Source organism: Glycine max (genome assembly GCF_000004515.6).
Source record: "Glycine max cultivar Williams 82 chromosome 3 unlocalized genomic scaffold, Glycine_max_v4.0 Gm03_scaffold_27, whole genome shotgun sequence".
NCBI lineage: Eukaryota > Viridiplantae > Streptophyta > Magnoliopsida > Fabales > Fabaceae > Glycine > Glycine max.
The window spans coordinates 172,496-198,653 of NW_024464658.1; the positions used below are offsets into that span (position 1 = coordinate 172,496).

Consider the following 26,158-nt stretch of genomic DNA (forward strand, 5'->3'; position numbering starts at 1 on the left):
TTCTGTTAGGAGTTAGATGCTCAGGAGAGGGAGAGGGTAACTTCTAAATAAGATTTAAAGAAGGTATGCATGCATTAGTTTTAGGGGTTAGACGCTTGGGAGAAGATAACTTCAACAAGAAGAAAAGATATCACAAGTAAATGAATAGATGTAGGTAGGATAGAATGACCTGAATTGGTAAAAGAAAAATCAAAAACTCATACATCTTAGGCATACTAGGCGAGTCAGTTCCCAACATTATCTTATCTTGAATTTATCTTCTTTCTTTTATCTAAATCTTTTATCTTTCTTATCTTTCACTTTTCTAATCTTCTACCTTTTAATTTTATCTTTAATTCTTTTATCTTCTAATTTTAGCTTTAAATCTTTTATCTTTTCTTTATCTTATCTTCTATCTTTTTCTATTTGTTATTTTAAATTTATTATCTCTTGCTTATAAATTGGGTTTGTATTAGTGTAAGTACAAACAAAGTCCCTGTGGATTCGACACTCGGACTTCCGAGTACTTTACTACTTGTGACAAATTTGGTGCATTTGCCAACGAGTCAATGTGACTTATATCTTCCATAAATTTCTTTAATTTTGGATTTTGTTTTTTCAGTATTTAGGCGTGTAGTATAAATTATTTACTCTATTAAATAGAATGTATTGCTAACATAAAGATTTTTTTTCACACTATTATCTAATTAAAAAAATGTTATCAATGATAAAATTGTTAATTTGATAATAGTTGTGTGTTGTGATTTTTAATTGATTTACAGTTTACAAGCATGAAAGTTAAACTCTCGAGTTTTATCTCAACTTTTTATATGCACAATGATATTTTTCAGTCCAAGCACTATTTGGCACAATAAAAAAAAGTATATATATATATATATATACTAAAAATAATCAATAGATTATTTAAAAAAATAATCAATAGATTCATGAAAATAAAAAAAAAAACATTAAGGGGATGTTTGGTAGAAGATATTTTTTTTGGGAATTATAGGATGAAAATTTTTGGTATGCATTGAAAAAAGCACTCATGTGAAATGATGTTTTCCAAAAGCGTTTTTTTATTAATTTCTATGAAAATACTTTCATCAGGAAGTGAGAATCCTTTTTTTAATTTAATTTTTCTTTTATTATTCTTATTAAATTATGTAATATAATAAATAATTAAAATAATCAATAAAAATATACACAATTTTGATTTCTAATAAATTTATCATACGTACGCTACATGTCAGAAAAAAGAAAATAAAAGGGTAATAATTTTGAGCCATATCACTGAAGATATTTGACAAGAATATATGGATGAGATAGATCTAAAATGTCATACTCTCAAGTATCCTCTTATCTATGGCCGCATCGGTTAAGCTCATCTAAAGATAAAATGATAATAAGAATCACTAGGTAATTATAAACCACAAAGTACAACAATAAATCAAATATTTTAGAACATGATTGTATTCGAGAGATCCAAACTCTGTGAAAGAGATGGACTAAGTTTGAATTCACTTGTTTCATAAAATAAATTGTAACGATGCTACAAATAATGGGCAAAATTCTGATGGATAAGACCGTTTTACATATAATATATAGATATAGATAGATTAGTGTCATTACTTATTAATTTTAGTGTTTTATTTAATTAATTAATTATTACTAGTTATATTTTTAAGGTTTATATCATATTTAGTGAATAATTTATTTATTTTCGCCCTTTATATTTTTCTACTTTTATTAGAAATCAATAGTAGTAGTGCCTTAAGGCTCATTTGCTTAAATGACTCTTATACTCTAATCTTTAACATTCTTTTAAAAAGTTTCACAATTTTATCTATTTAGTGTGCCCAAGCCACAAAGCCCACATATGGCTTCACAAAAGAGTTAATTTATTTAGCATCTTTTATCATTCTTATTATTATTATTATTGTTTACAGCTAAATTCGGTTGATGAAGTTAATGGCTTGAAATGATAAACAATACATCAAATCAAAGCGGTCCCAGAAAACATACAATTGTAATAATTAATTAGATAGGAAAAGGACATGACACCTACCACCCCTAGACTTTTCAAGCAACTGGTCTTCCACGTAGATTCCGCTTTAAAGAACCATCCAACCAAGGACAACCCTACACTCTGTTACTGTCATATTTAGCAGAGCGACTTAAATCAGATCTCATCATATCACTTAACCTTTTCAAGAACCAATCCACTTTGTTCTAACCAATTCCTATCCCTTGTCTTTCTTCTTCAGATCATGGCTGAGTTAGTTGGTGGTGCGTTTCTCTCTGCTTTCCTCAATGTTGTGTTCGACAAGCTTGCTACCGATGAGGTTGTTGACTTCTTCCGTGGAAAGAAGGTTGACCTCAATTTGCTGGAGAACTTGAAGAGCACTCTGAGAGTGGTTGGAGGTGTGCTTGATGATGCTGAGAAGAAACAAACCAAACTCTCCAGTGTCAACCAGTGGCTCATTGAGCTCAAGGATGTTCTTTATGATGCCGATGACATGCTGGATGAAATTTCGACCAAAGCTGCAACTCAAAAGAAGGTACGTAAAGTGTTTTCTCGCTTTACCAATAGGAAAATGGCCAGTAAGTTGGAAAAAGTAGTTGGGAAATTAGATAAAGTTCTAGAAGGCATGAAGGGTCTTCCTTTGCAAGTGATGGCAGGGGAGAGCAACGAGCCATGGAATGCTCTGCCAACAACATCTCTGGAAGATGGATATGGTATGTATGGTAGGGATACAGACAAGGAGGCCATAATGGAGTTGGTAAAGGATAGCAGTGATGGTGTACCAGTGTCTGTTATCGCTATTGTAGGCATGGGTGGGGTTGGAAAAACCACTCTGGCCCGATCTGTGTTCAACGATGGCAATTTGAAGGAAATGTTGTTTGATTTAAATGCATGGGTTTGTGTTTCTGACCAATTTGATATTGTGAAGGTCACAAAAACTATGATAGAGCAAATTACTCAAAAGTCTTGTAAATTGAATGATCTAAACTTACTTCAACATGAATTGATGGACAAGCTGAAAGATAAAAAATTCTTAATTGTCTTGGATGATGTATGGATCGAGGATTATGATAATTGGAGTAATCTTACAAAACCATTTCTGCATGGAACCAGGGGAAGTAAAATTCTCTTGACAACCCGCAATGAAAATGTAGCGAATGTAGTCCCTTACCGTATTGTTCAAGTTTATCCTCTAAGTAAATTGTCAAATGAAGATTGTTGGCTAGTGTTTGCAAACCACGCATTTCCTCTCTCAGAATCAAGTGGGGAGGATAGAAGAGCTTTAGAAAAAATTGGAAGGGAGATTGTCAAAAAGTGTAATGGACTGCCTTTAGCAGCACAGTCACTCGGAGGTATGTTGAGGAGAAAGCATGCTATTAGGGATTGGGATATTATACTTAAAAGTGACATTTGGGATCTGCCTGAAAGTCAGTGTAAAATTATTCCAGCCTTGAGAATTAGTTATCATTATCTCCCTCCACATCTGAAAAGGTGCTTTGTTTATTGTTCATTATACCCCAAAGATTATGAATTTCAAAAAAATGACTTGATCTTGTTGTGGATGGCTGAAGATCTTTTGAAGCTTCCAAACAATGGGAATGCCTTGGAAATTGGTTACAAGTATTTTGATGATTTAGTTTCAAGATCATTTTTTCAACGTTCAAAAAGTAATCGAACTTGGGGCAATTGTTTTGTAATGCATGACCTCGTGCATGATCTAGCATTATACCTTGGTGGAGAATTCTATTTCAGATCGGAAGAACTTGGAAAAGAAACCAAGATTGGTATGAAGACTCGTCATTTGTCAGTTACAAAGTTCAGTGATCCAATCTCAGATATTGATGTTTTTAACAAACTACAATCTTTGAGAACTTTCCTGGCAATTGATTTTAAAGATTCCCGGTTCAACAATGAAAAAGCACCAGGTATTGTAATGTCGAAGCTTAAGTGTTTGAGAGTTTTATCATTTTGTAACTTTAAAACGCTGGATGTTTTGCCTGATTCAATAGGTAAATTGATCCACTTGCGTTATTTAAATCTCTGTTTTACAAGTATAAAAACACTGCCGGAGTCATTGTGTAATTTGTACAATCTACAAACTCTGGTGTTGTCTCATTGCGACAAGTTGACCAGGTTGCCTACTGACATGCAAAATCTTGTAAACTTGTGTCATCTTCATATTTATCGTACTCGTATAGAAGAGATGCCTAGAGGAATGGGAATGTTAAGTCATTTGCAGCATTTGGATTTCTTTATTGTGGGCAAGCATAAAGAGAACGGAATCAAAGAACTGGGGACACTTTCAAATCTTCATGGTTCGCTTTCTATTAGGAATTTGGAGAATGTAACCAGAAGCAATGAAGCATTGGAGGCTAGGATGCTGGATAAGAAGCACATTAATGATTTATCCTTGGAATGGTCTAATGGCACCGACTTCCAAACTGAATTAGATGTACTGTGCAAATTAAAACCTCACCAAGGCCTGGAATCTCTAATAATAGGGGGTTATAATGGAACCATATTTCCAGATTGGGTGGGAAATTTTTCCTACCACAACATGACAAGTCTAAGTTTAAATGATTGTAATAACTGTTGTGTGCTTCCTTCGCTTGGGCAACTACCATCTCTTAAGCAGCTCTATATTTCAAGATTGAAGTCAGTGAAGACTGTTGATGCAGGGTTTTACAAAAATGAAGATTGTCCTTCTTCTGTGTCTCCCTTTTCTTCCCTTGAAACTCTAGAAATTAAACACATGTGTTGCTGGGAGTTGTGGAGTATCCCTGAGTCAGACGCCTTTCCTCTACTCAAGTCTCTTACAATAGAGGATTGCCCCAAACTAAGGGGAGATTTGCCAAATCAACTTCCTGCTCTGGAAACACTTAGGATTAGAAATTGTGAGCTTCTTGTCTCTTCTCTCCCAAGGGCTCCCATCCTTAAGGTCTTAGAGATATGTAAAAGCAATAATGTATCGTTGCATGTGTTTCCTCTTTTGTTGGAATCGATAGAAGTAGAAGGAAGCCCAATGGTGGAGTCCATGATCGAGGCCATCTCCAGCATCGAGCCAACTTGCCTCCAAGATTTAACATTGAGGGATTGTTCGTCAGCCATATCTTTTCCGGGTGGTCGTCTACCTGCATCTCTGAATATCAGCAATCTTAATTTTCTGGAATTCCCGACCCACCACAATAATAGTTGTGATTCTGTCACGTCTCTTCCATTGGTTACCTTTCCAAATCTCAAAACTCTCCAAATCGAAAACTGTGAACATATGGAATCTCTTTTGGTTTCAGGAGCAGAGTCATTTAAGAGTCTGAGGTCTTTGAGCATTTCCCAATGCCCCAACTTTGTATCATTCTTTAGTGAAGGATTGCCTGCGCCCAATTTGACTCAAATTGATGTTGGGCATTGCGACAAGTTGAAGTCATTACCTGACAAAATGAGTACTCTTCTCCCAGAAATTGAGTCGTTTCCAGAAGGGGGTATGCTACCTAACCTGACAACAGTTTGGATTATCAATTGTGAGAAACTACTGAGCGGCCTAGCATGGCCATCCATGGGCATGCTTACCCATCTCTATGTTTGGGGTCCATGTGATGGCATCAAGTCCTTCCCTAAGGAGGGTTTGCTGCCTCCCTCCCTTACATCTTTGAAGCTATATAAGTTGTCAAATCTGGAGATGTTGGACTGCACGGGGCTTCTCCATCTCACATCCCTCCAACAATTATTCATCAGCGGATGTCCTTTGCTGGAGAGTATGGCTGGAGAAAGGCTTCCTGTCTCTCTAATAAAATTAACCATAGAGAGTTGTCCTTTGCTGGAAAAACAATGCCGCAGGAAGCACCCTCAAATTTGGCCTAAAATATCCCACATCCGTCACATCAATGTTGACAATAGATGGATTTAGTGACCAAGGATGAGCACCGGGTAATTCTCCTTCTTTGACCTACTTTGACCTACTTCATCCTCTTCTAAGTCTAACCAAACAAAACTATTTCAGTCAAGTATATCTTTCTTTTCATGTCTTTTTATTCTCACATTTAATTTATTCATTGCATTCAACAAGTGTTAGGTTAGTTGTTCAGTTTGATACTTGGTTGGAGTTGCAGGTGTAAACGAAAGCAAATTTTTTCGTATAGATTTTATTTACCGTGAGCATTCATGCCTTTTTAATCAAAACCTACTTCAGAAATGACTAGATTCTTGTGTATGAACTGATTCTGACATGTAAATTGATGTACTATATATATTACTGAATCTACAGGGAATAAAAGCATTATTAAAGACAACGATTACCCTAAAGAAATGTTATTAATCAATGCCATTGTATTTGAACTTTCTCAACATATCAGCAATCATGGTGGTTGTTTCTTCTTATTACATTCTCTGTCAGTGTTCAAAGTGTAACTGGGTGTTCTTTGTTTTTCTGGGATTGTAGATTGGCTGTGGTGATGAATTCAACTTTGAACAAGATCTAAATGGAACTTCTGATTTAATTGACGTGATACTGATGCTTTCTAAACACCTGAATTATTAACTGAAAAGCTTTTCATTGCATACAATGTAGAGGATGAAAAGCCATATCAGGACAACTACATAGGACGATCTCAGATCTTTCGATAAGGCATGCAGTCTTCCTAGGTATACTGGCGGATTATTGAAAATGTTGCATATCCTTTAACTGCTAGCATTTCAAATTCTCTGCTAGAACATATCTGAGGTTTTGGTTTTTCCATTATTATTCTGTTGTAGGAAATTGTAATATACTGCTCCCCAGGCATGTCATCACTTTTGTGTTTGGTGCAAAGATGGATATATATAGGTGGGGCACTTCTGAAAGGTTTATCCCAATAAGTACAGGTTGAATTTCCCATGCTGCTTGAATCTATGAATTTTTGCAAGTTTGTTCAGTAATCAAAATGCTCAAAGTAGCCTGTACATGTTATTAGAAGTGAATTCTGTTACATAGTACTGATTTGCACTTACACCAGTGCACTGAATGGGAAAGAACTCGAAGAAAGGAAATCTTACATTCAAAGCTTTTGATGCAAAACATAAGAGGGGAGGTGGTGGTTTCATCAGTGTGGAAGTTTACCATGATGTTCTCAGAGATCAAACATTCAAACTCGCATGCATAACAGAAGTTTGAGCACCTTAGCGGTACATGCTTCATTGTATGGAATGAGTTCTGGCAAGAGATTTTGAAATCAAAAACAACTTGGAAAGTTTGAACGAAGAATGACGTCTGATGGGTAAGGTCATTGATCTTTACCACTTTAAAGGAAATACTAAAGTATATATATTTATGTAAGTCAAATAAATTTCAGAAGTGAAAGTCAACTACAATAGTCTGAGTTCAGTTTAATAATGACCATGATTTTTTTTTTCTTTTTGCACTATTCAAATGCCATAACCTTCTTATATTTCCTTTTTTTTTTTTCCTTCCCAGGATGCTTTAACACATTCTCTTCATGGTTGAATACAATCAGACTTCTGCAATGAAAAAAAGACATCTCTGCATATTCTGTCTTTCTCACAAATATTTCTATCAAAAACTTCTCTTGCCATTTTCTCCTGGGTTGGATCATTTGGATCTTCAATATGTAGTTCACGGTGTTTCAATCACATGCTAGAGATGTTTTGAAGCAAAATTACATCAGTAGATGCATAATAATGCAAATACATATTGTGAAAATATTATTGTCAAGAAAACTGTTAAGTAAAACACAAAAAGCTCATACGTTTATGTGTGTAAAGCTGATCTTCCAGGGCAAAAGGAGGAGGAAGAGGGGGCATGGTCTGATGATGGCAGAGTGCTTTGGATAAGGGGAGAGGGGAAAGACGAAAAACTCAACAGAATAAGATTGATCCATGGCATTGTCAGGAGCATAGTACAGCCCTTCAGCCATGTTCTCAGTTCTTCGACCTCAGCCACCATCTTCTCCGACCACCACCTTCTCCGATACCCACCCACCAACTTTGTCGGAGTTTTGTTGCCGTCGTGGTTACTACTGTTCTCAGTTCTCCCCATTGTCGACCTCCTTCGTTCTGGTTTTGCATGACTACCATGTGTGACCACAACATCTCCTTGCATGAACACCAATCTTTCCAGATTCCCTCTTTTCATTTTTGCCCTTATCTTCTCTCTCTTTTTCCACCTCCGACATGTCCTTCCTCTTTCTCGTTTCAGTTTTCGACATCGTCACTCACTCACACCTACGTATGAGTACTTTCCTTGGACCTCCTTCACTGGGACGACGTGAGAAACATAAAAAGTCAACATATAAAATGGATAATAGTGTGGGAAGTGGATCCTCTCCACCGTTCCCTCTCTCCAGCAACAATATCAATCATTGGATTTAGTTATATGTCAATAAAAAATTGTATCCATCCAATGAAGTGTTGCCAACACATTAAATTTTTTTTAATGTATAGTACTTTTATCCTCTAGATAATGCAGAAAAATTGATAAAATTAAAAATAAAAACAAATCCATGTACAATAATAAATTTAACAGCCCAATCAGAAAACCAAATAAAAAAAATTACATATCCACCGTATTTTATTTTATAATTATACATTAGTGAAAATCCAATCAGAAAAATAATGAATTCCAGTACGTCAGTGAAGCATTGGTTTGATATTCTTTAGATGTAGAATGAATAATTTGATTATCAAATTATTTTAAATAATTTAATTTAATATTTAAAATAATTTGAGATTAAATTGATTTATTTTTAAAAATTTAAAAATTAAGTTAAACTTTTTGGTCAATATTTTAAATTAATTTAAAAATTACATATCCGATTCCGTTAACTCCAGACACGTGTGTTTAGCGGTAAAATTTTATTTTGTTTGATGTTGTTTTACAGGCAAAATATCTCAAATAATAAAATTTAGAAAATCTCATAGTGTCTAAAATCTTATTTAATGTTTAATTGAATTTGTGATTGAATCTATAAGGGTGACATTCATTATTCATTTTCATATTTTTTAAGAATATTGTATTATTTCTCCTAAAAAGAAGAATAATATTTTATTTTCTAATTAAATTTATAAACTAATAATGGTTTACATAATGGATGATAATTTCTATTTTTCAAATTAAGTGATGCGAGATTTAAATCCTTCCCGAATAGTGATGTCTTTTGAAAAAAAAAACTTTATAAATTATACAACATTATATTTTAACTATATTTAAAAACTTATCTCACTAACCCAGAGACTTTCCCTGCCTCTTGAATTGAAGCCACATTCATTCTTCCTAAATTTTATATATATATATAACTTATCTAGCATGTTTGTTTACCCGTTTCTACAAAATTGATTCACGAGAATGAGCAGCTAATTATGCATTTTAAACTATGGACATGTAGAGAGAAGTTTGGATCCACGTTTTTTAATCTTTTCCAAACACCCACTATATGTGAAATCCAATTTCAGAATCTGCATCCCATTTTTGTTGCTTGTGTAGTTTATAAGTTTCCTTCGCCTGGACCAGTAAAAAAAACCAATAGTATCTAGATGCTATTATCTATATTTACTAGATACGAGTATTCCCAAAGCCCCAAATAATTTCACACGAAATTTAAAATTAAATCTCAGTCTAAATTGAATAAATTTTAATTTTTTTAAAAATTCATATGAATATATTACTTTCTTTTAAACTACAATTTTGTTTGTTTATGATTTTTGTGATGTCCAAATTTTCCAGTGCAAAACTATTTACATAATTTTATAAACGTTGCCATGTTTTTTTTTGTTTTTTGTTTTTTTTGTGAAATAGACGTTGTCATGTGATAACACTAACTAAAATATTTACTTGACAATGCCGGATGGAGCCATATAAGTATTTATTTAATAAATAAAAAGGGGGAAATAATAGATATGAATATTATAAGAATTGAAAGCAAAAGTAAAACATGATATATTTGTACGAAGGAAGAAGGTGCTTAAGCTAGTGTTAGAGAATTAAGCATGGCCTAAGGGTGATCACTATTTGACTTGGAACAGACAAGTTTCAATCATTTAGAGAAACAATTAATGTTCAGAGAAAAAATTAATGTTCCTATCAGCTTAGTCTTGCATAGAGAATTCGGAAGAACAGATATATATATATTTTTTAAAAGGCATATATTAAGCGAAGCTTATTTTCATTTGTTATAAAGAAAATAATCATTAATTAAATTTAAATGGTTAAGATTGACAAATCCCCCCCCCCCCCCCCCCCCTAAATTTTTCATTAATAAGTTAATTAAATATCACTATAATTTATTTTTATGAAACTTGCAAAGAACCCTGAAATTAGACAGTAATATAGATAAAATTATTAGAATTTTCAAAAAAATGAATATAATTAAAAAATTTAATGTAACGTTGAAGCTATACATATTATGATTATCTTGCTTTTGATATTTCAAATTTTTGTTAGTTGTTCAAAAAGTTGAACATAATGCCTTAATCCTGAATTAATCCTCAATCAATCCTCAAATTTTTCAACTTATTCGAGTTCACTTCTTCCCCATGTTATTTCCAAAGCATAACATTTTTTTTTTTTTTTTGTTGAAACATAATGGGATCATTCAGCAGAGTCTCGTTACAAATGTGACACTGACACACGTATATTATTTCCCCCAAACGTAATACAATTCACAACTCCTCTTATGTTTTGTGCTCCATTTTTTGGAGCAAATAATGTATTCTAATAATCGACATCACCATGAAATTATTAAAGTGGACAATCTGTGTCGCATTGATGTCCCTACGCGCAGTACAACATTACACAGGAGGCCTCAACCAATCATCAGAAAGATGCCTATGAAAGCCTCTTCTTTATGACCACAAAATAATGACAATGCAAAAGAAGAAAAAGAAAGGATCAGGAATTTCCACTTTTGCCCCCAATGAAGTGCATCACAAGTTTAGATATTTTATTATGTTTGGATGTACAGATTATTTAGAGTCGGATTAAAATGCCAATTGATATGATTTTAGATAAATGTTTTTTTAATTAAATTGATTATGTGTTTAAAATTGATTTTCAACTAATTTTTTTAGTTTTTTTTTAGAAATTAGGTTCTTTTAGTTGAACTCCTAAGTTAATTTTTTTAATTTGTCTTTCATCATGTAAATGTTTTTAATTGAGTCCTTAAGTTTCTTAAAACTATCATAAGCTGTAATTTTTAGTATTTTCAAGACCCAAAAACTAATTCCAAGACCTACTTTTTTAGTTTAGGGATAGGAATCCACCCATTTATTTACTTTTAGTTAAAGAATCTATTTGAAATTTTTTTGAAATAATTTAGAGAACAACGGAATAATTTAGCCAAAAACAAACATATACCAAATTTTATTATTAATTTAATAAAAAATTCTAAATATAAATCATATGGCTTTAAATTCAGTTTCAATCAAAAATTAATTTTGCAAAATCAAATCTTGTAAAGTTGCACCAGAGTTATTCAAGGGCAATTTGGGTAATTCAAGTTATGTCTTCCATGAGCGTGGCAAATCTTCCTATACTATAATAACATTTATGATGACCAGTCACATTGAGCAAGCAGAACGTGGCAAGGAGTGGGTCCCACCTTAAGAATACATAACATACGTATCCAAAAAAACCAAATCCAATGCAATGTAGCCGTTGGAGGGACGAAACCCTCATCTCTGCTCGGTCTTCTATTCTAGTGTCCCAACCCATTCAGCAACAACAACGTTAATATGCTGCAGCAGTTATTATGATCATAATTTTAGACTATGATATTATGATAATAATTTTAGACTATGAACAAGTAAAACTAGCCGTTAGGATCATTAAGAAATTTTGCAACATTTGACTCATTCTACCTCAAACCTCAAACTTGAACCTTAAACCCCACCACCAACAACAACTTTTCTTCACTCACATGTCCTTCTCTCTTTTCACTCTCCACTTCCCTTCTTGTGTTATTTAGATCCTCCCCTTTGTTCTTCATTGTACTACACTACTACCACTACTACTATTATCTGCTTTAAGAAGTGAGAAACCCAAAAAGAGAGAGTGCAAGTGGAACCTGTTCGTGTCTTACTTTTTTTTTCTTTCTTTTGCTTAGCCATTGTTTGTTATAAGTTCCCACTTACTTACCACTTTCATGGGACACAACAACACTTGTCATCATCATGTCAAAGGTTTCCACGCAGACCCTTTTAGCCATAGCCTCTCTTCTGCTTCAAATGGTGGTGATAGGAGGAGAAAATGTGGGAACAATGAAAAAAGTGGTGGTAGTGGTTTCATTTTCTTACCCTTTTTTCTGTTTCTTTTGATTTCCACTTCCACCATTCGGCATGTTTCAGGCCACTTGTGGGATGGGGTGGTTGTGACTCAGGCTGATTTTCAAGCCCTTAGGGCTATTAAGAATGAGATCATTGACATCAGAGGGGTGTTGAAAAGCTGGAATGACAGTGGTGTAGGTGCTTGTTCAGGAGGTTGGGCTGGAATCAAGTGCGTGAATGGTGAGGTTATTGCAATTCAGCTTCCTTGGAGAGGGTTGGGTGGCAGAATCTCTGAGAAAATTGGCCAACTTCAGTCTCTTAGGAAGCTCAGTCTCCATGACAATGCTCTTGGTGGTTCAGTTCCTTTCACCCTTGGTTTGCTTCCTAACCTTAGAGGAGTTTATCTCTTCAACAACAAACTTTCAGGTTCTATCCCTCCTTCCCTGGGAAATTGTCCAATGCTTCAGTCTCTGGATATTAGCAACAATTCCCTCAGTGGTAAAATCCCTCCTAGTTTAGCAAGATCTTCTAGGATATTCAGGATCAATTTGAGCTTCAACTCACTTTCCGGATCCATTCCTAGTAGTCTCACTATGTCTCCTTCTCTAACCATTCTTGCACTTCAACACAACAATCTCTCTGGTTTTATCCCAGATTCTTGGGGTGGAACTGGAAAGAAGAAAGCTTCCCAGCTTCAAGTTTTGACCCTTGATCACAATCTTATTTCTGGAACCATTCCTGTTTCTCTAGGGAAGCTTGCTTTGCTTGAAAATGTTTCTTTGAGTCATAACCAGATTGTAGGGGCTATTCCAAGTGAGCTAGGTGCACTTTCCAGGCTTCAGATTCTTGATTTATCAAACAATGCCATTAATGGAAGCCTTCCTGCTAGCTTCTCTAACCTCTCCTCTCTTGTTTCATTGAATCTAGAAAGCAATCAACTTGCAAACCATATTCCAGATTCTATGGACAGGTTGCACAACCTTTCCGTGCTTAACCTGAAGAACAATAAGCTTGATGGCCAAATCCCACCATCACTTGGGAACATCTCAAGCATTATCCAAATTGATTTCTCTGAGAATAAATTAGTTGGAGAAATCCCAGATTCCCTTACCAAACTTGCAAAACTCACTTCATTCAATGTCTCTTACAACAACCTATCTGGTACTGTCCCATCTCTACTTTCCAAAAGATTCAATGCTACCTCTTTTGAAGGGAATCTTGAGCTATGTGGATTCATCAGTTCAAAACCATGCTCTTCACCCGCTCCTCATAATCTTCCAGCTCAATCACCACATGCTCCTCCGAAGCCGCATCACCGCAAACTAAGCACCAAAGACATAATCCTCATAGTTGCAGGTATTCTCTTGTTGATTCTGTTAGTACTGTGCTGCTTCTTGCTGTGTTGTTTGATCAGAAGAAGAGCTGCTTCAAGCAGAAAGAGTAGCAAGACTGCTAAGGCTGCAGCATCTGCCAGGGGTGTTGAGAAAGGTGCCTCAGCTGGTGGTGAAGTTGAATCAGGAGGTGAAGCTGGTGGGAAACTAGTTCACTTTGATGGCCCTTTTGTGTTTACTGCTGATGATCTTTTGTGTGCAACTGCGGAGATAATGGGAAAAAGTGCATTTGGGACAGCATACAAAGCAACACTAGAAGATGGTAACCAAGTTGCTGTGAAGAGGTTGAGGGAAAAGACCACTAAAGGGCAGAAGGAGTTTGAAACTGAGGTTGCTGCACTTGGCAAAATCAGACACCCAAATCTCTTGGCACTTAGAGCCTACTATTTAGGACCAAAAGGAGAGAAGCTTCTTGTGTTTGATTACATGACCAAAGGAAGCCTAGCATCATTCCTTCATGGTAAGTACTATGGTAATTAGTGTATCGTATGAGTTTATTGAGATTTAATCTTTTAATTCATTCTTCCATTGCTTCTGATACGGATATGTGATATAGTTAATTATATGTATCTTACCTTCATGGTAAGTCCTAAATAGTAATTAGAATGGGTTGTTTCATTACTTTTGATACCGATATATGTGATATCTACTGGATGCTATATATTATATATAGCAATATCATCATTCTTTCATGGTAGGTACTAAACTGTAATTAGAGTATCTTATGGGTTAAGATTCAATCTTTAATTTATTGTGCCATTGCTTCTTATATACGATATATCTAGCATATATGCATCATTGCTTCATGATGATGAGTACTAAACATTAATTAGAATGTGTTGTTTCATTGCTTCAGAATTCTGATACTGATGTGATATATCTAATACGTTCTGTATCTAACATAAAGCATCATTCCTTCATGGTAAGTACTAAACTGTAATGAGAGAGTATCTTATTAGTTAAGATATACTCTCTTAATTTGTTGTGATACTGCTATGTGATACATCATTCCTTCATGGTAAGTACTAAACTGTATTGAGAGTATCTTATTAGTTAAGATATAATCTCTTAATTTGTTGTGATACATCCAATACATGCTCATGACGATAAGTACTAAAAAACAATAATTAGAAGGTGTTGTTTCATTGCTTCTGATACTAATATGTGATATATCTAATACTACAAAACATCACTCCTTCATGGTAATTACTAAACTGTATTTAGAGTATCTCTTAATTTGTTGTGTCATTGCTTCTGATACTAAAATGTGATATATTTAACATATGTATGTAGCTCGAGGGCCTGAAATTGTTATTGAATGGCCAACAAGGATGAAGATAGCAATCGGAGTCACTCACGGCTTGAGCTACCTCCACAGCCAAGAGAACATCATACACGGGAACCTCACATCAAGCAACATACTATTGGATGAGCAAACAGAAGCTCACATAACAGATTTTGGCCTCTCAAGGCTGATGACAACTTCTGCCAACACCAACATCATTGCCACCGCAGGAAGTCTTGGCTACAACGCACCAGAGCTTTCAAAGACCAAGAAGCCTACCACAAAGACTGATGTGTACAGCCTTGGTGTCATCATGCTGGAGCTCCTGACCGGGAAACCGCCCGGGGAGCCAACCAATGGCATGGACTTGCCACAATGGGTGGCATCCATAGTGAAGGAAGAGTGGACTAATGAAGTGTTTGATTTGGAGCTCATGAGGGATGCACCAGCCATAGGAGATGAATTGCTTAACACATTGAAGTTAGCATTGCATTGTGTGGATCCTTCTCCTGCTGCTAGGCCTGAAGTTCATCAAGTTCTTCAGCAATTGGAGGAGATTAAACCAGACTTAGCTTCAGGGGATGATGATGGAGTTAAGGCCCAAGAAACTGAGTAAAGAGAATTGATTCTGAGTGTGTGTGTGTGTGTGTTAAGGAAGGAGATTATTTTTATTCATTTACTTTAATTACTAGAGAAAGGATATGTGTTTTAATTCTTTATTTATTTGTTCATTGAGTTTATGTATATATACGAGCGAGGATTTTGTTTTACACTATGTATTCTTTTTAACTTGGAGAAATAATGTATGTTTTCAATATTTGTTAAACAAGTTCTTCATCTTATGAAATGATGATGCTTTTGTTTTTACCTGATTGAATGGTATTAATTACTGCATGCAACTAACTGTTACTGTGTTTTTCCCTCAGGCTTATGATACATCAAAAGAATATTAAGTTAAATTTTACAACAATTTGACTATAGCTACGTCTCATTTCATACATTTTCATCTTGCACCTACATCAACAAATATAAATATGAAAAAGAAAGAGAGATGAATTTAATTACTTTTCTTTTTCCTTTCTTCTTGAAAGAGCATTATCAAGAACAAAGAGCATTATTATTATCGTTCGTACCCACTTCATTTTTTTAAGTAACGGTTGCTTACACTAATACACTTGGTCTCCATGTCATATCACTCTAATGGACACTCTTGTTATGATGCGATACTTAATTATAAAAAGTAAGTTAAGTAATCAATAGTATTGTTAAAATTGTATAACCATCACTTGACACGTTGGTTGGACAGTTTTATTTTTCATTATGTTATTAAATTACTTAATTTGTTTTTTACTTTCATTTTTTTATTCTTTTCCTCTCAAAATCTGTGTAGTACACGGGTTTCAATGTTAATTTTTTAAATCAAAGAATTTCTAGCTACAAATCAATTAATTTCCTTTAACCACGGCCTTTCGAACCTCATAGGAGATTCTACGATATAATAGAGATAACTACTATATGCTAAGCAATATTTAGAAGTTCACAGTCTATGAAAATTTTATTATTTTGTTTCCTTCCCAGTTACATTTTTTCTTAAGTTTTTTCTCTCATTAACTTCCTTTTTCTTGGTTCTGTGTAGGATCTAGTAGTTATTTAAAAATAAAATTGAAATTATTCATCCAAGGGTTGTACATATATATAGGTATATTCTTCAAAAATCTCCTCCCCCTTCCTGTCAAAAGAGAATCTTTGAAAGGGCCAGTTGTCTATTGTTATTCATATGGCCCCTTTTAACCATTTCAGAGGTGTATATCATTTATCTAGCTTTTGGAATCGTCTAAAATGAATCTGCTGTGATAGGGTTAGAAAGCTCCTCATCATGACCTGCTTCAATTCTAAGGAAGTAGCTAATATTTTTGTCAATTTCACTAAATCTCAATTAGTTTTAAGAGGAAAATTTAGCATGATAGAAAATAAGAAATGCATGATAGAGCTGGTTCATCTCCATTATAATACAATTCTAGAGACTTTAATTTTGGATGGACTTATCTTCATTCAAAGGTATCTCTAATTTTTAATTCTTCATGTGGCTTCATCATGAAATGACCTTTTCACTTTGTTTAGAAAAGCATAATCATTACTCATTAGTCCTTTTGTTTGTTGACAATCAATGATCTAGGCTTACCTTTTAATCATTACTTGAGATAGCATGAATATGTTGTAAAGTAGTTTAGTTCGGTCTCTTTGACAGAGTATCCAATTTCATATCTAGAACAATATTTTCATTTTATATTAATATATATGGTGTGCTGTAAGAAAAAAAATTAATATATATGGTGTGCTGTAAGAAAAAAAATTAATATATATGGCATGAAAATTAATTCTGAATATAAATTAAGATTTAACTTTTAAAATAATTATTATGAAAATTAACAAATTTATTATATATAATAATTTATAATTATGATTAAATAATAATTTATAATTATGATTAAATAATAACATAAAATTATTTTATATAAGTGTATAACTCTTTTTCATAAATTAAATACATAATAATATTTTTATTTATTAATCATAAAAGAATCAGCCTAATCATGGAATAAATATAATTATAAATTTAAATTCGTTAAAAAGTTGGTGTCATGAAACTTTAATTATAAATAGTATTTTAAAACGGGAATCACATAAATATAAATGTTTAATTTTATATGACTAAAATTTATAACAAACACATTTTTGAATGTATAAATTATATTATAATTACAATTTATAATAAATATTTTTTAATTACATTAATTTTATATGACTAAAATTTATAACAAACACATTTTTGAATGTATAAATTATATTATAATTACAATTTATAATAAATATTTTTTAATTACATTAATTTAAATTTAAATTTATAATAGAAAAATAAATTATCTCATAAGATTAATAATAATAAAATAATTTTGTAATTAAATTTTAAAAAATGATAAGTTAAAAGATATAAAAAAATAATGAAAAATAAATTATCCCATAAGATTAATAATAATAAAATAATTTTGTAATTAAATTTTAAAAAATGATAAGTTAAAAGAGATAAACAAATAATGAGATCAAATATAAATATATAAAGATAAAAAGTGGGTAATTTGAGATGGTTAGAGAAATATTTTGACTAGTTATAAAAATATAATATGAAATGGTCATTCAAAAATCAAAAGAGAGCATAAAAAATATTGAGAATACCTTTTCAGTTTTTATTTACTTATTTATGTATTTATCCTTTATAGGTTTACTATCAGAATTTAAATGTAAAAGCGTGGTTTCTTTTATCCAAAATTCAAAATGCTAGTTCTCCATATGACATGGACTAATTTCTTTTGTTATTGAAGATGTATAGGGAGTGATATTTTCAAATTATAAACTCAAATTTATATTTTGTCTTTATTACGCTATGTACCAAAAATAATAATTTAAGATTAAATATATTAATAATATGTAGACTTTTTATACTTCTAATTAATAATATTTGTTACAAAATTATAAAGCAAATAGTAATATTTGGCACATAATTAAATTTTATTGACTTTTATAAATTATTTTGAAATAACGGGGTGATGTTTTTACTGGTGGAAAGTGTAAACCACTTCGACTCATTTGCTTTTTATTTGTTTTAATAACTGACTACTATTATTTTAGAGAAATGCTAGTGATATACATTTTTAAACAAAAATAATATTATTGATTGAAATTAGTTAAAAATTATAAAATTTAATGAATCTCATTTCTTTTTTTAATGATTTTTTCCTGGATTATGTAACTTTTAATAAACTAAGAAATGATAGAATCTTCACTAAAAGGAATACTATTATAAGAAAACTTAACTAAAAAGGTTGATTTTTAAATGATTATCTACATCAATTTTAAATAGATCAAACAAAATAATTAAGATTAAGGATAAATTAAATAAAAAAATAACATAATCAATAAAATTGAATTTTTTAAAAGATAAATAATTAAATTTAACTAAAAAAACTAAAAAATAAGACAATTGATTAAATGAAATTTTTAATAAGATAAAAGATGAAATTAAAAAACAAGCAGTTAGCAAAAAAAAACAAAAAAACTCATTCAACCAGCGTGAAATTGATCCAGGGATGGTTTGCTCAGAAGTAAAAGAGACTCAACAAACGCTCTCTTGCAGAGAGAAGATCCAAAATTCGCAACAATCTCCTCTTTCTCTTTCACTCTCCCACTCTCATTCCGCCGCCATGGACGATCCACCGTTGCAGAAAATCGCGATTTCGGGACCCACCCTAGCCTCCCTCATCCAGCGCTTCTCCACCTCCCCCTCCTCCCTCCACGGCCTCCTCTTCGGCCACGTCACCCCCCTCCCCCTCACTCTCTCCGACGACGACGACGACACCTCCTCCTCTGCCACCCTCCTCGCCACCGTCACCGGCTTCCTCACCTCCCCCTCCTTCCACGACTCCTCCGGCACCGTCCTCCCCTCCTCCCTCCCCACCTCCTCCCCCCTACTCGGCTGGTTCTCCGCTCGCCGCCGCTCCCCCCTCCGCCCCTCCATGCGCGAATTCTCCGTCACCTCCTCCCTCTCCTCTCTCTCCCAATTCTCTTCCCAAATCCAAAACCCAAACTCAATTTCCTCCGAATCCTCTCTTTTCCCTCCTTGCATCTTCCTCCTCCTCGCCTCCCCCTCCTCCTCCGACCACCACCACTCCCATGTCCACACGCACGAGTACCGCGCCTTTCAGTTCCGCCCCGCCTCCCTCTCCTTCGAGCCCCGCTCCCTCGACGTCATCAACATCGGCCCGGCCTTCCGCGGCCACTACGGCGCCTTTGCCCCCAATTCCAACCTCCCGCCGCTCGACTGTGGGCCCCACGACTCCCCCATGATAAGCGACGGCGGCGACGAGACTATGGGAAAAATGAAGCAGGCCGCCAAGGACCAGAGGGAGCTCGACCAATGTGCGGAGGGGTTCGAGGTTGGGAGGCTAGGCAGAATGATGGGGTCTGAGGCCAAGAACTACACGGAGGGTTTGGAGGAATTGTATCAGAAGATGCTTGTGAAGATTGAGAACTTGTCTGGCTTGGTGGAGAAGAGTTCTGCTATGGTTATTGAGCAGGTGAAATTAGTATTACTATTGTTGCTATTAGCAATATTATGTTGATGCCAATGCTCAACTATTATTTATATGAGCTTATAGAGCAAATGATGTATGCGCTGACTTATACTTTCATAAGGTCACTAATTGGCAATTGCTTTGTAGGGTAACTTAGTTGACTTTTACAATAACTGCTTTAATAGTTAAAGTCATGCCAATGATGACTTCTGATTGGTTGATTGTATATGAGTTTAATTTCGATGTACTGTCCAATGTAAAAAAAATATATTATAGTATCAACTAATCTGAAAATTGTTGTAAAAGTCAACAAATTTATCCTATATAACAGTTTGTAATTCGATTTCAGTGTAAAAATAACCCATTACATGGTCAATGCATGGACTATTTATTCTATTTTATTATCTATGACATGATGATTGTGATCAGAGTGCAGTTGCTGTTAATGTTGAATGATTATTTGTTAGATGACATGATGATTAATACCAGAATTGTTTAAATGTGGGGAATGGGAATGGTAATTGACTATGGGTACTTTTGGTTTTATTTTGGAATGTGTTGTTGTCAACTAGTGTTTTTTTAAATAGAGTTCTTGCAGTTTCATGGCCTGCTGACCAAGATGTTGTGTATGTGTCATTAGATGCTGTATGCAATTTTAAATATTGGCAGATTTTTTTGTAGTTTTGGAGTTTAGTGGAATCATTTTTATGAGTAATTTTATAATATAGGTTTATGGGTTGTTCTCAGTTACTTATGAAATGGCACTCAGTTCTTATCTTTAAGTTTGTTCTTGACAAGGTTCAAAGAAAGGGTGGGCCACTGATAAAGAATCAATTCCAAAGCACATTGCTAGCAACAGCCTTTCCTTTTCTTTTCATAAAAGACAGTACCATTTGATTAGTTAGCTTGTAGGTCAGTCTTTATTCTATACTTGACTTAAAATGAAAATAGATGTGTGCTAACCCTTAACATAAAAAATAGTGGGGTTTTAGTGCAGGAGTTTTCTTTCCAGGGAAGAAGGAGTGGAGTAGGGGAATTTGTTGAGGAGAAGACTCAACTCTCAATTTGACCTATCTGGCAAATTGACATTTGGCAATTTTGTTGATATGAGATTAGAATGACTAGCTGAAGCATTGGTTGAATAGTATTGATGTGAATATGAACATGATACTTACACCCAAAGCTTTGAATGTCTAGGCAGTTGTAAGAAATGTCTTGCATACCAGAAACCTTGGATTAAGCAGATGGCATCATAGTGTTGTCGCTCTGCAGTTTATTTCAAACTTGTAATTAGTTTTGAGGACTCTAGGCCATTATTTGTTTAGGTTTATAAATAGCAATTAGGATGATTAACTTGAGGTTGCTTTGAGGAACACCTAAAATCCTACCCCAAATAACACAGACTAAGGTTATATTTGAGCCCTGCTATCCCTTTTATAGTTCCTGCTATTTACTTTCATGTTGAATGAAGTTGTTTTCTGTCCATTTAACTTGCCCATATACAGTTCTTTCTTACATATGTGCTTTATATTCCTGGTAATGCTAATTATTTACTTAATTCCTTGCCTTTATTTTTTCCTTTATTTTTATTTCCTTATTTTCTAGACATCTTACTTTGTTGCTATTCTTTTTATCATTCCCTGTGTATATCTTTTATTTCATGCTTCCAAGTATTCTATTTTTAGTTATTTTTCTTCTGATTAGTATCTTCCATATTTTCATATTTTTTACCCCCCTCTGCATCTTATTTTCTAGTCAATTTACTTTTCTTTCCAAGTTAACTTTTACTGGATTACAAGTGTACACTTTTGTTTTCAGGTTGTTTTTGTTGATTGTATTTACTTCTCGTCATGTTCAATTTTGTCTCCTTTCATCAATTTAGTTGTGTTTTGTCAGTTATTTATATTTTCCTACCATTTTAATCTTTCTTTTCAATTTCTTTTCCTGACAGTTTACATTATCTGTTCTATTTCCTAGTTTCTACACATTCCCTTTATGTCGGTTATATATTTGCCAATTTGACATGCAAAGGAGTTTTAGACCAGGGATTAGTTTGGTTGCATTCTTTAACTGTGGGGATAGAAAATTAGTGATTAGGATTTTTGTGTGTGTGCCTGTCTACCTGATAGAAAATGATAGAACTTTATGCAGTTGCTAACTCTTGCTTGATTTTTCTTTGATCAACATTGAACAGGAGAATCATAATAGGAAGTTGAAACACAAAATTTTAAGATCTGCTGCCTCAGAATAAACTACCTTTATCAACTGTGGTGAACCCTTCTTTTTTTGTTCAGGTAAGTTTTGTTTTTAAATTGTGTTAGTTGTAGAATTTTCATTTTTCAGCAATCTTCTTGAATAAATTAGTAATTTATCTACCAAAGAGCAGATCAATTATATTGTGCTAGTGGTTTATCTCTCTATTCATACTAGTATGCCTTGTCCCTTGAGAGTACCTTTTATGTTTTCCAGTTTGCACAAGCAAAACTGCGTTAACCTAGTTGAATACATTCCACTGCTATATAGCTGAATCTTTCTGCTACACCTTCAAAAATTTAAAAAAAAAATATATACTTTAGATTTCAACTTCTACAGTATGCAATTTCCTGAAATTTGTTAGTGTGAACTTTATTTTTTTAAACAATTCAAGTTCCAGGTTACATATTGAGCTATATAAGATTGACACTTCAAGAAAAGATTATGATATTTTAACACATTACAAACTTTGACATCCCCAAGCAGTAATCTTTGGATATGAAAATATTAATTATGATATTTAACACTCAGATGATTTTAAAATGTTTTATGCATGCAAAATATATCTCATATTTCTGTGTTGAGAGCATGCTTTTTTTTTTTAAATAGACATAAAAACATACACATTTCTATTATTATTATTTTTTAGTATATATGATGATGCCTTGTCTCCTTATATTTTGAAATCTGTTGTCAGTTGTCACATTGTGTTATATAGGGGCTTATAGACAGTGTCCATGTCTATGCTTCATAAATGCTATACTTTTGCTGATTCATTTGGATCTATTCATCAAATCTTCAGTTTCAAATCATTACCAATGCAAGAACTCTGCTGTGTATTATATTCAAGCTCATTCACTATTCACATTCATTATTTGTACAAATTAAACCAAGCCGTGGTTTAAGAGACCAAGACTAAGTATCTTCCTAGTAACTCAGTTCATTTTGACTTTAGCCATTAAAAGTTTCCTTAGACTTAGTATTTTTCCCTCTCTCAAAGGATTTCAGGGGTTTGACATTTATCACATACTTTGCCTCGGAAGTAATAGCAAAGGACCATGAATTGTGCCCACCTGTGCAGGTGAGTTGAGGAAGGGAAAAATAGGAGATCTATGGTGTTCATTCCTGTTACTGTATTTTGGAATTTGGACAATGCATGTATCTGTATGCTGTCCATATTCATGCTTCACGGGTGTTTGGTTGTGAATTGTCTTGCAGATTTATGAGAATTATATCCCAGATTCTTGATAAAACTTAGCTACAATCCTTCTATTAGAAGACTTTACTGAGTGTGTTGGAGGCAAAGCCCTTTTTTGTACTATGGGAACACTTACCTGATAATATCATGATAATGGTAAAACATGAGGTTTTTATTTTTATTGGAAACAAATTAATTCTGTTGAGATTGAGAATAATTCAGTCTGTCTTTGGCATGAGTGTCCAGTTTTGGAGTGCTTATTTTTGTGGTGATCTCTCCAGAACATGAAACAAGGCAGTGTTTTTTGCAAGAATCATGTTGGCATATAACATTATGAGCATACATAAAACTTTGTAAAATCATTCTTATGTCCAGCAAGAATCTCTCATGATGTATATTGGTCAGATTACTTATGTCAAGTAGCTTCATGCACTCACTAATGTCGTGATTGGAGAAAATAAATATTAAAATTCTGTGCATACATTGCATTCATATTGTCAATCATCAATGGTAACAAGCTTATATTATATGATATGAGGCACAACAGTGAAGATTAGCAATGGACATTTTCAGCGTTCTGTGCCTGATCTGGATCATCAACAGTTTCTTCTGGTCACTTGAAAAATGAGCATGCCTTTCTAGACCATTTGGTCGGCCTGTGGTATACATGCAGTCCAGCACTCCAGCTATTGTAGATGATGTATTTAACTTTTTGATGACTCTTCAATCTGAAGAAGGCAGTAATTTTGCAGAGAAGTTGAATGATGTGGTCCTTCTCAATACAAGAATGATATGATGTTTTTTCATCCTCACCCTGTGGCATATATTCACTCCATGTAATGATATGCCAACTCTATTATGTATTGAATTTTCACCTTTAGTTGCTATGTCGTTTTCACAAGGTCACTTACAAGAGAAATGAAATCAACATGCATTGCGGTATTGTTAATGGTTGCAAACTTATCTTTCTACTCCATGTATAGTTGTTGCTGAAATGCCTACCTTTGACAACTATGATTTAATAGCAGAAATTCTATTTTGCACTCGTCAAGTTATTTATTGGTAAATAACTTTGATTGGTTAGTGGTCTGACAATTCTTTTGTTAATTAGTCCAGAATGTTGCCTGCTTTTCCCACCACCTCGACGACCTTCTTCACCTCCCATTGTTGTGACTCTCCTGCCCTGTCGTGTGACATTATTGCCTGAGTTTACTATAAAAAAACCACTAGGATCCCCAATAATTTTGCAAAATAGGGCAAAACCCTAGGTTATTCTTTCAGATACACAATTCATTAATCATCGGGAACTATACATATAGGAATTAAAACCAGGACAAAGTGAGCCACTAATGAATGCTAAATATTGTCTGGAGCTTCAGAGTGCTTCACCAGATCTAGATCTGGAGCTTCGATGCTCCAAAACAATGTCATCCTCGAAGATTCCATCATCCGCTCAATTCTGGAAGAGACTGACTCCATTACCCCCATTACCCCCATAACTGATAACAGATATTTTATCGTGGTGGCTCCAACAACCGTGATCTCACATGTCAACAAGAACCTCGTGTGGTTCCTCGATCCCCACAAGATCAAGCTTCCCTTTGCTGACGAGGTAACCCTTGCTTTCGCTCGAGTTCACAGTGGTAGCTGGAGTTATGAGGAGGGGTGTTGCCACCTACAACCTATAGATTTGGTGGTGTTCCTAGATCTGGTGTTGCATTTTCATCTTCAAGATCTAGATGCTAGAACCCGGTTTTGGAGTTGAGTTCCTAGATCTCGTGAATCCATATTGGTGGTTTTGTTATTGGTTTTGAGGTCACAATTTTGGGTTTTGAGATTTGGTTTTGATTCTTTTGCTGAATGTTTATAGTGGATGTGGATTGTTGAAGATGAATAGGAACAACATAAAGATAATTATGGTTTTTAGTTTTTATTATGTTGAATTAATTAATTCAAAATTTGAAAGTTGACAGAAGAATAACATTTTAAACGGAAAATGGAAAAAAAGATCAAAATGAAAATTTTGAAAACACAAATAAATAAAATAAAATTTTTAAAATATAATGTATCAAAGCATAATGGACCAAAAGAAAAATTAAGCCTTTAATTTTCTATTAACTTATTTGATCTCTTTTGTTCTTGTGCTTGTGGCACAAACTTGATGTGAAGCAGGAATCGTGGTTCGGAGTTGCTTTACAAAGCATGTTATAACCATATGCAAGGATCAAATATGAAATTTGAAATCATTTTTTGTTTAGGAAAATTGGTGCATGAATAATGACAGCAAATTCAGCATCTCACCTTCTTAGAGATGTACCTATTTGGAGAATATCCATCGTTGTATTCAGTCTTCAGTCATATAGATGAAAGGAAGAAACGTCCATGAAATTAATTATCAGATTATTGAGTAGAGATACAAGTCACTCCAAGTTGATATAGCCACGCATAAAAAAGCTAAAAAAAATACGAGAGAAGTACCATAAAATTAACTCATTTGTATTTGATTAAAATGATCAAAGATACAACAATAAGAGTATGTACATACTCTATTTAAAGAACTTTTTTTTTGGGGCCAAAAATAGGCGTATAAGCGTATTACTCCATTGCAACAAAAGAGGAATCTCAACTAAGTTGACACCTTGGGGGAAC

General features: G+C 33.9%; 3 protein-coding genes across 13 annotated transcripts; all 3 read left to right on the forward strand.

Annotated features, from left to right (window-relative positions):
* The first annotated feature begins 2,117 nt into the window (after nt 1–2,117).
* On the forward strand, nt 2,118–8,452 carry LOC100818566 (putative disease resistance RPP13-like protein 1). 3 transcript variants are annotated; one of them, XM_006576411.4, is made up of 5 exons: nt 2,118–5,929; nt 6,441–6,643; nt 6,755–6,862; nt 6,994–7,254; nt 7,452–8,452. In XM_006576411.4, exon 1 carries the CDS (start codon nt 2,250–2,252, stop codon nt 5,907–5,909), a length of 3,660 nt encoding a protein of 1,219 aa, XP_006576474.3. In that variant the 5' UTR covers nt 2,118–2,249; the 3' UTR covers nt 5,910–5,929; nt 6,441–6,643; nt 6,755–6,862; nt 6,994–7,254; nt 7,452–8,452. The 3 variants fall into 3 exon arrangements, with proteins under 3 accessions (XP_006576474.3, XP_040869593.1, XP_025983533.2); XM_041013659.1 differs by having other exon boundaries at nt 6,755–7,254; nt 7,760–8,452; XM_026127748.2 differs by having other exon boundaries at nt 6,570–6,643; nt 6,755–7,254.
* A 3,197-nt stretch (nt 8,453–11,649) lies between these two features.
* On the forward strand, nt 11,650–15,758 carry LOC100819102 (probably inactive leucine-rich repeat receptor-like protein kinase IMK2). Its single transcript, XM_003521986.5, has 2 exons — nt 11,650–14,104; nt 14,938–15,758. The coding sequence occupies exons 1-2, from the start codon at nt 12,133–12,135 to the stop codon at nt 15,543–15,545; spliced, it is 2,580 nt and encodes an 859-aa protein (XP_003522034.2). The 5' UTR covers nt 11,650–12,132; the 3' UTR covers nt 15,546–15,758.
* A 3,282-nt stretch (nt 15,759–19,040) lies between these two features.
* On the forward strand, nt 19,041–25,423 carry LOC100819642 (uncharacterized). Of its 9 annotated transcripts, XR_005890464.1 has the most exons (6): nt 19,041–20,061; nt 22,253–22,352; nt 23,114–23,230; nt 23,312–23,392; nt 23,530–23,665; nt 24,057–25,423. XR_005890464.1 is itself a non-coding variant. In XM_041013661.1 (3 exons), exons 1-2 carry the CDS (start codon nt 19,075–19,077, stop codon nt 22,307–22,309), a joined length of 1,044 nt encoding a protein of 347 aa, XP_040869595.1. In that variant the 5' UTR covers nt 19,041–19,074; the 3' UTR covers nt 22,310–22,352; nt 24,083–25,423. The 9 variants fall into 9 exon arrangements, 2 of the variants coding, with proteins under 2 accessions (XP_040869595.1, XP_040869594.1); XR_005890465.1 differs by having other exon boundaries at nt 23,312–23,665; nt 24,083–25,423; XR_005890467.1 differs by lacking the exon at nt 23,530–23,665.
* Nucleotides 25,424–26,158: the final 735 nt, after the last annotated feature.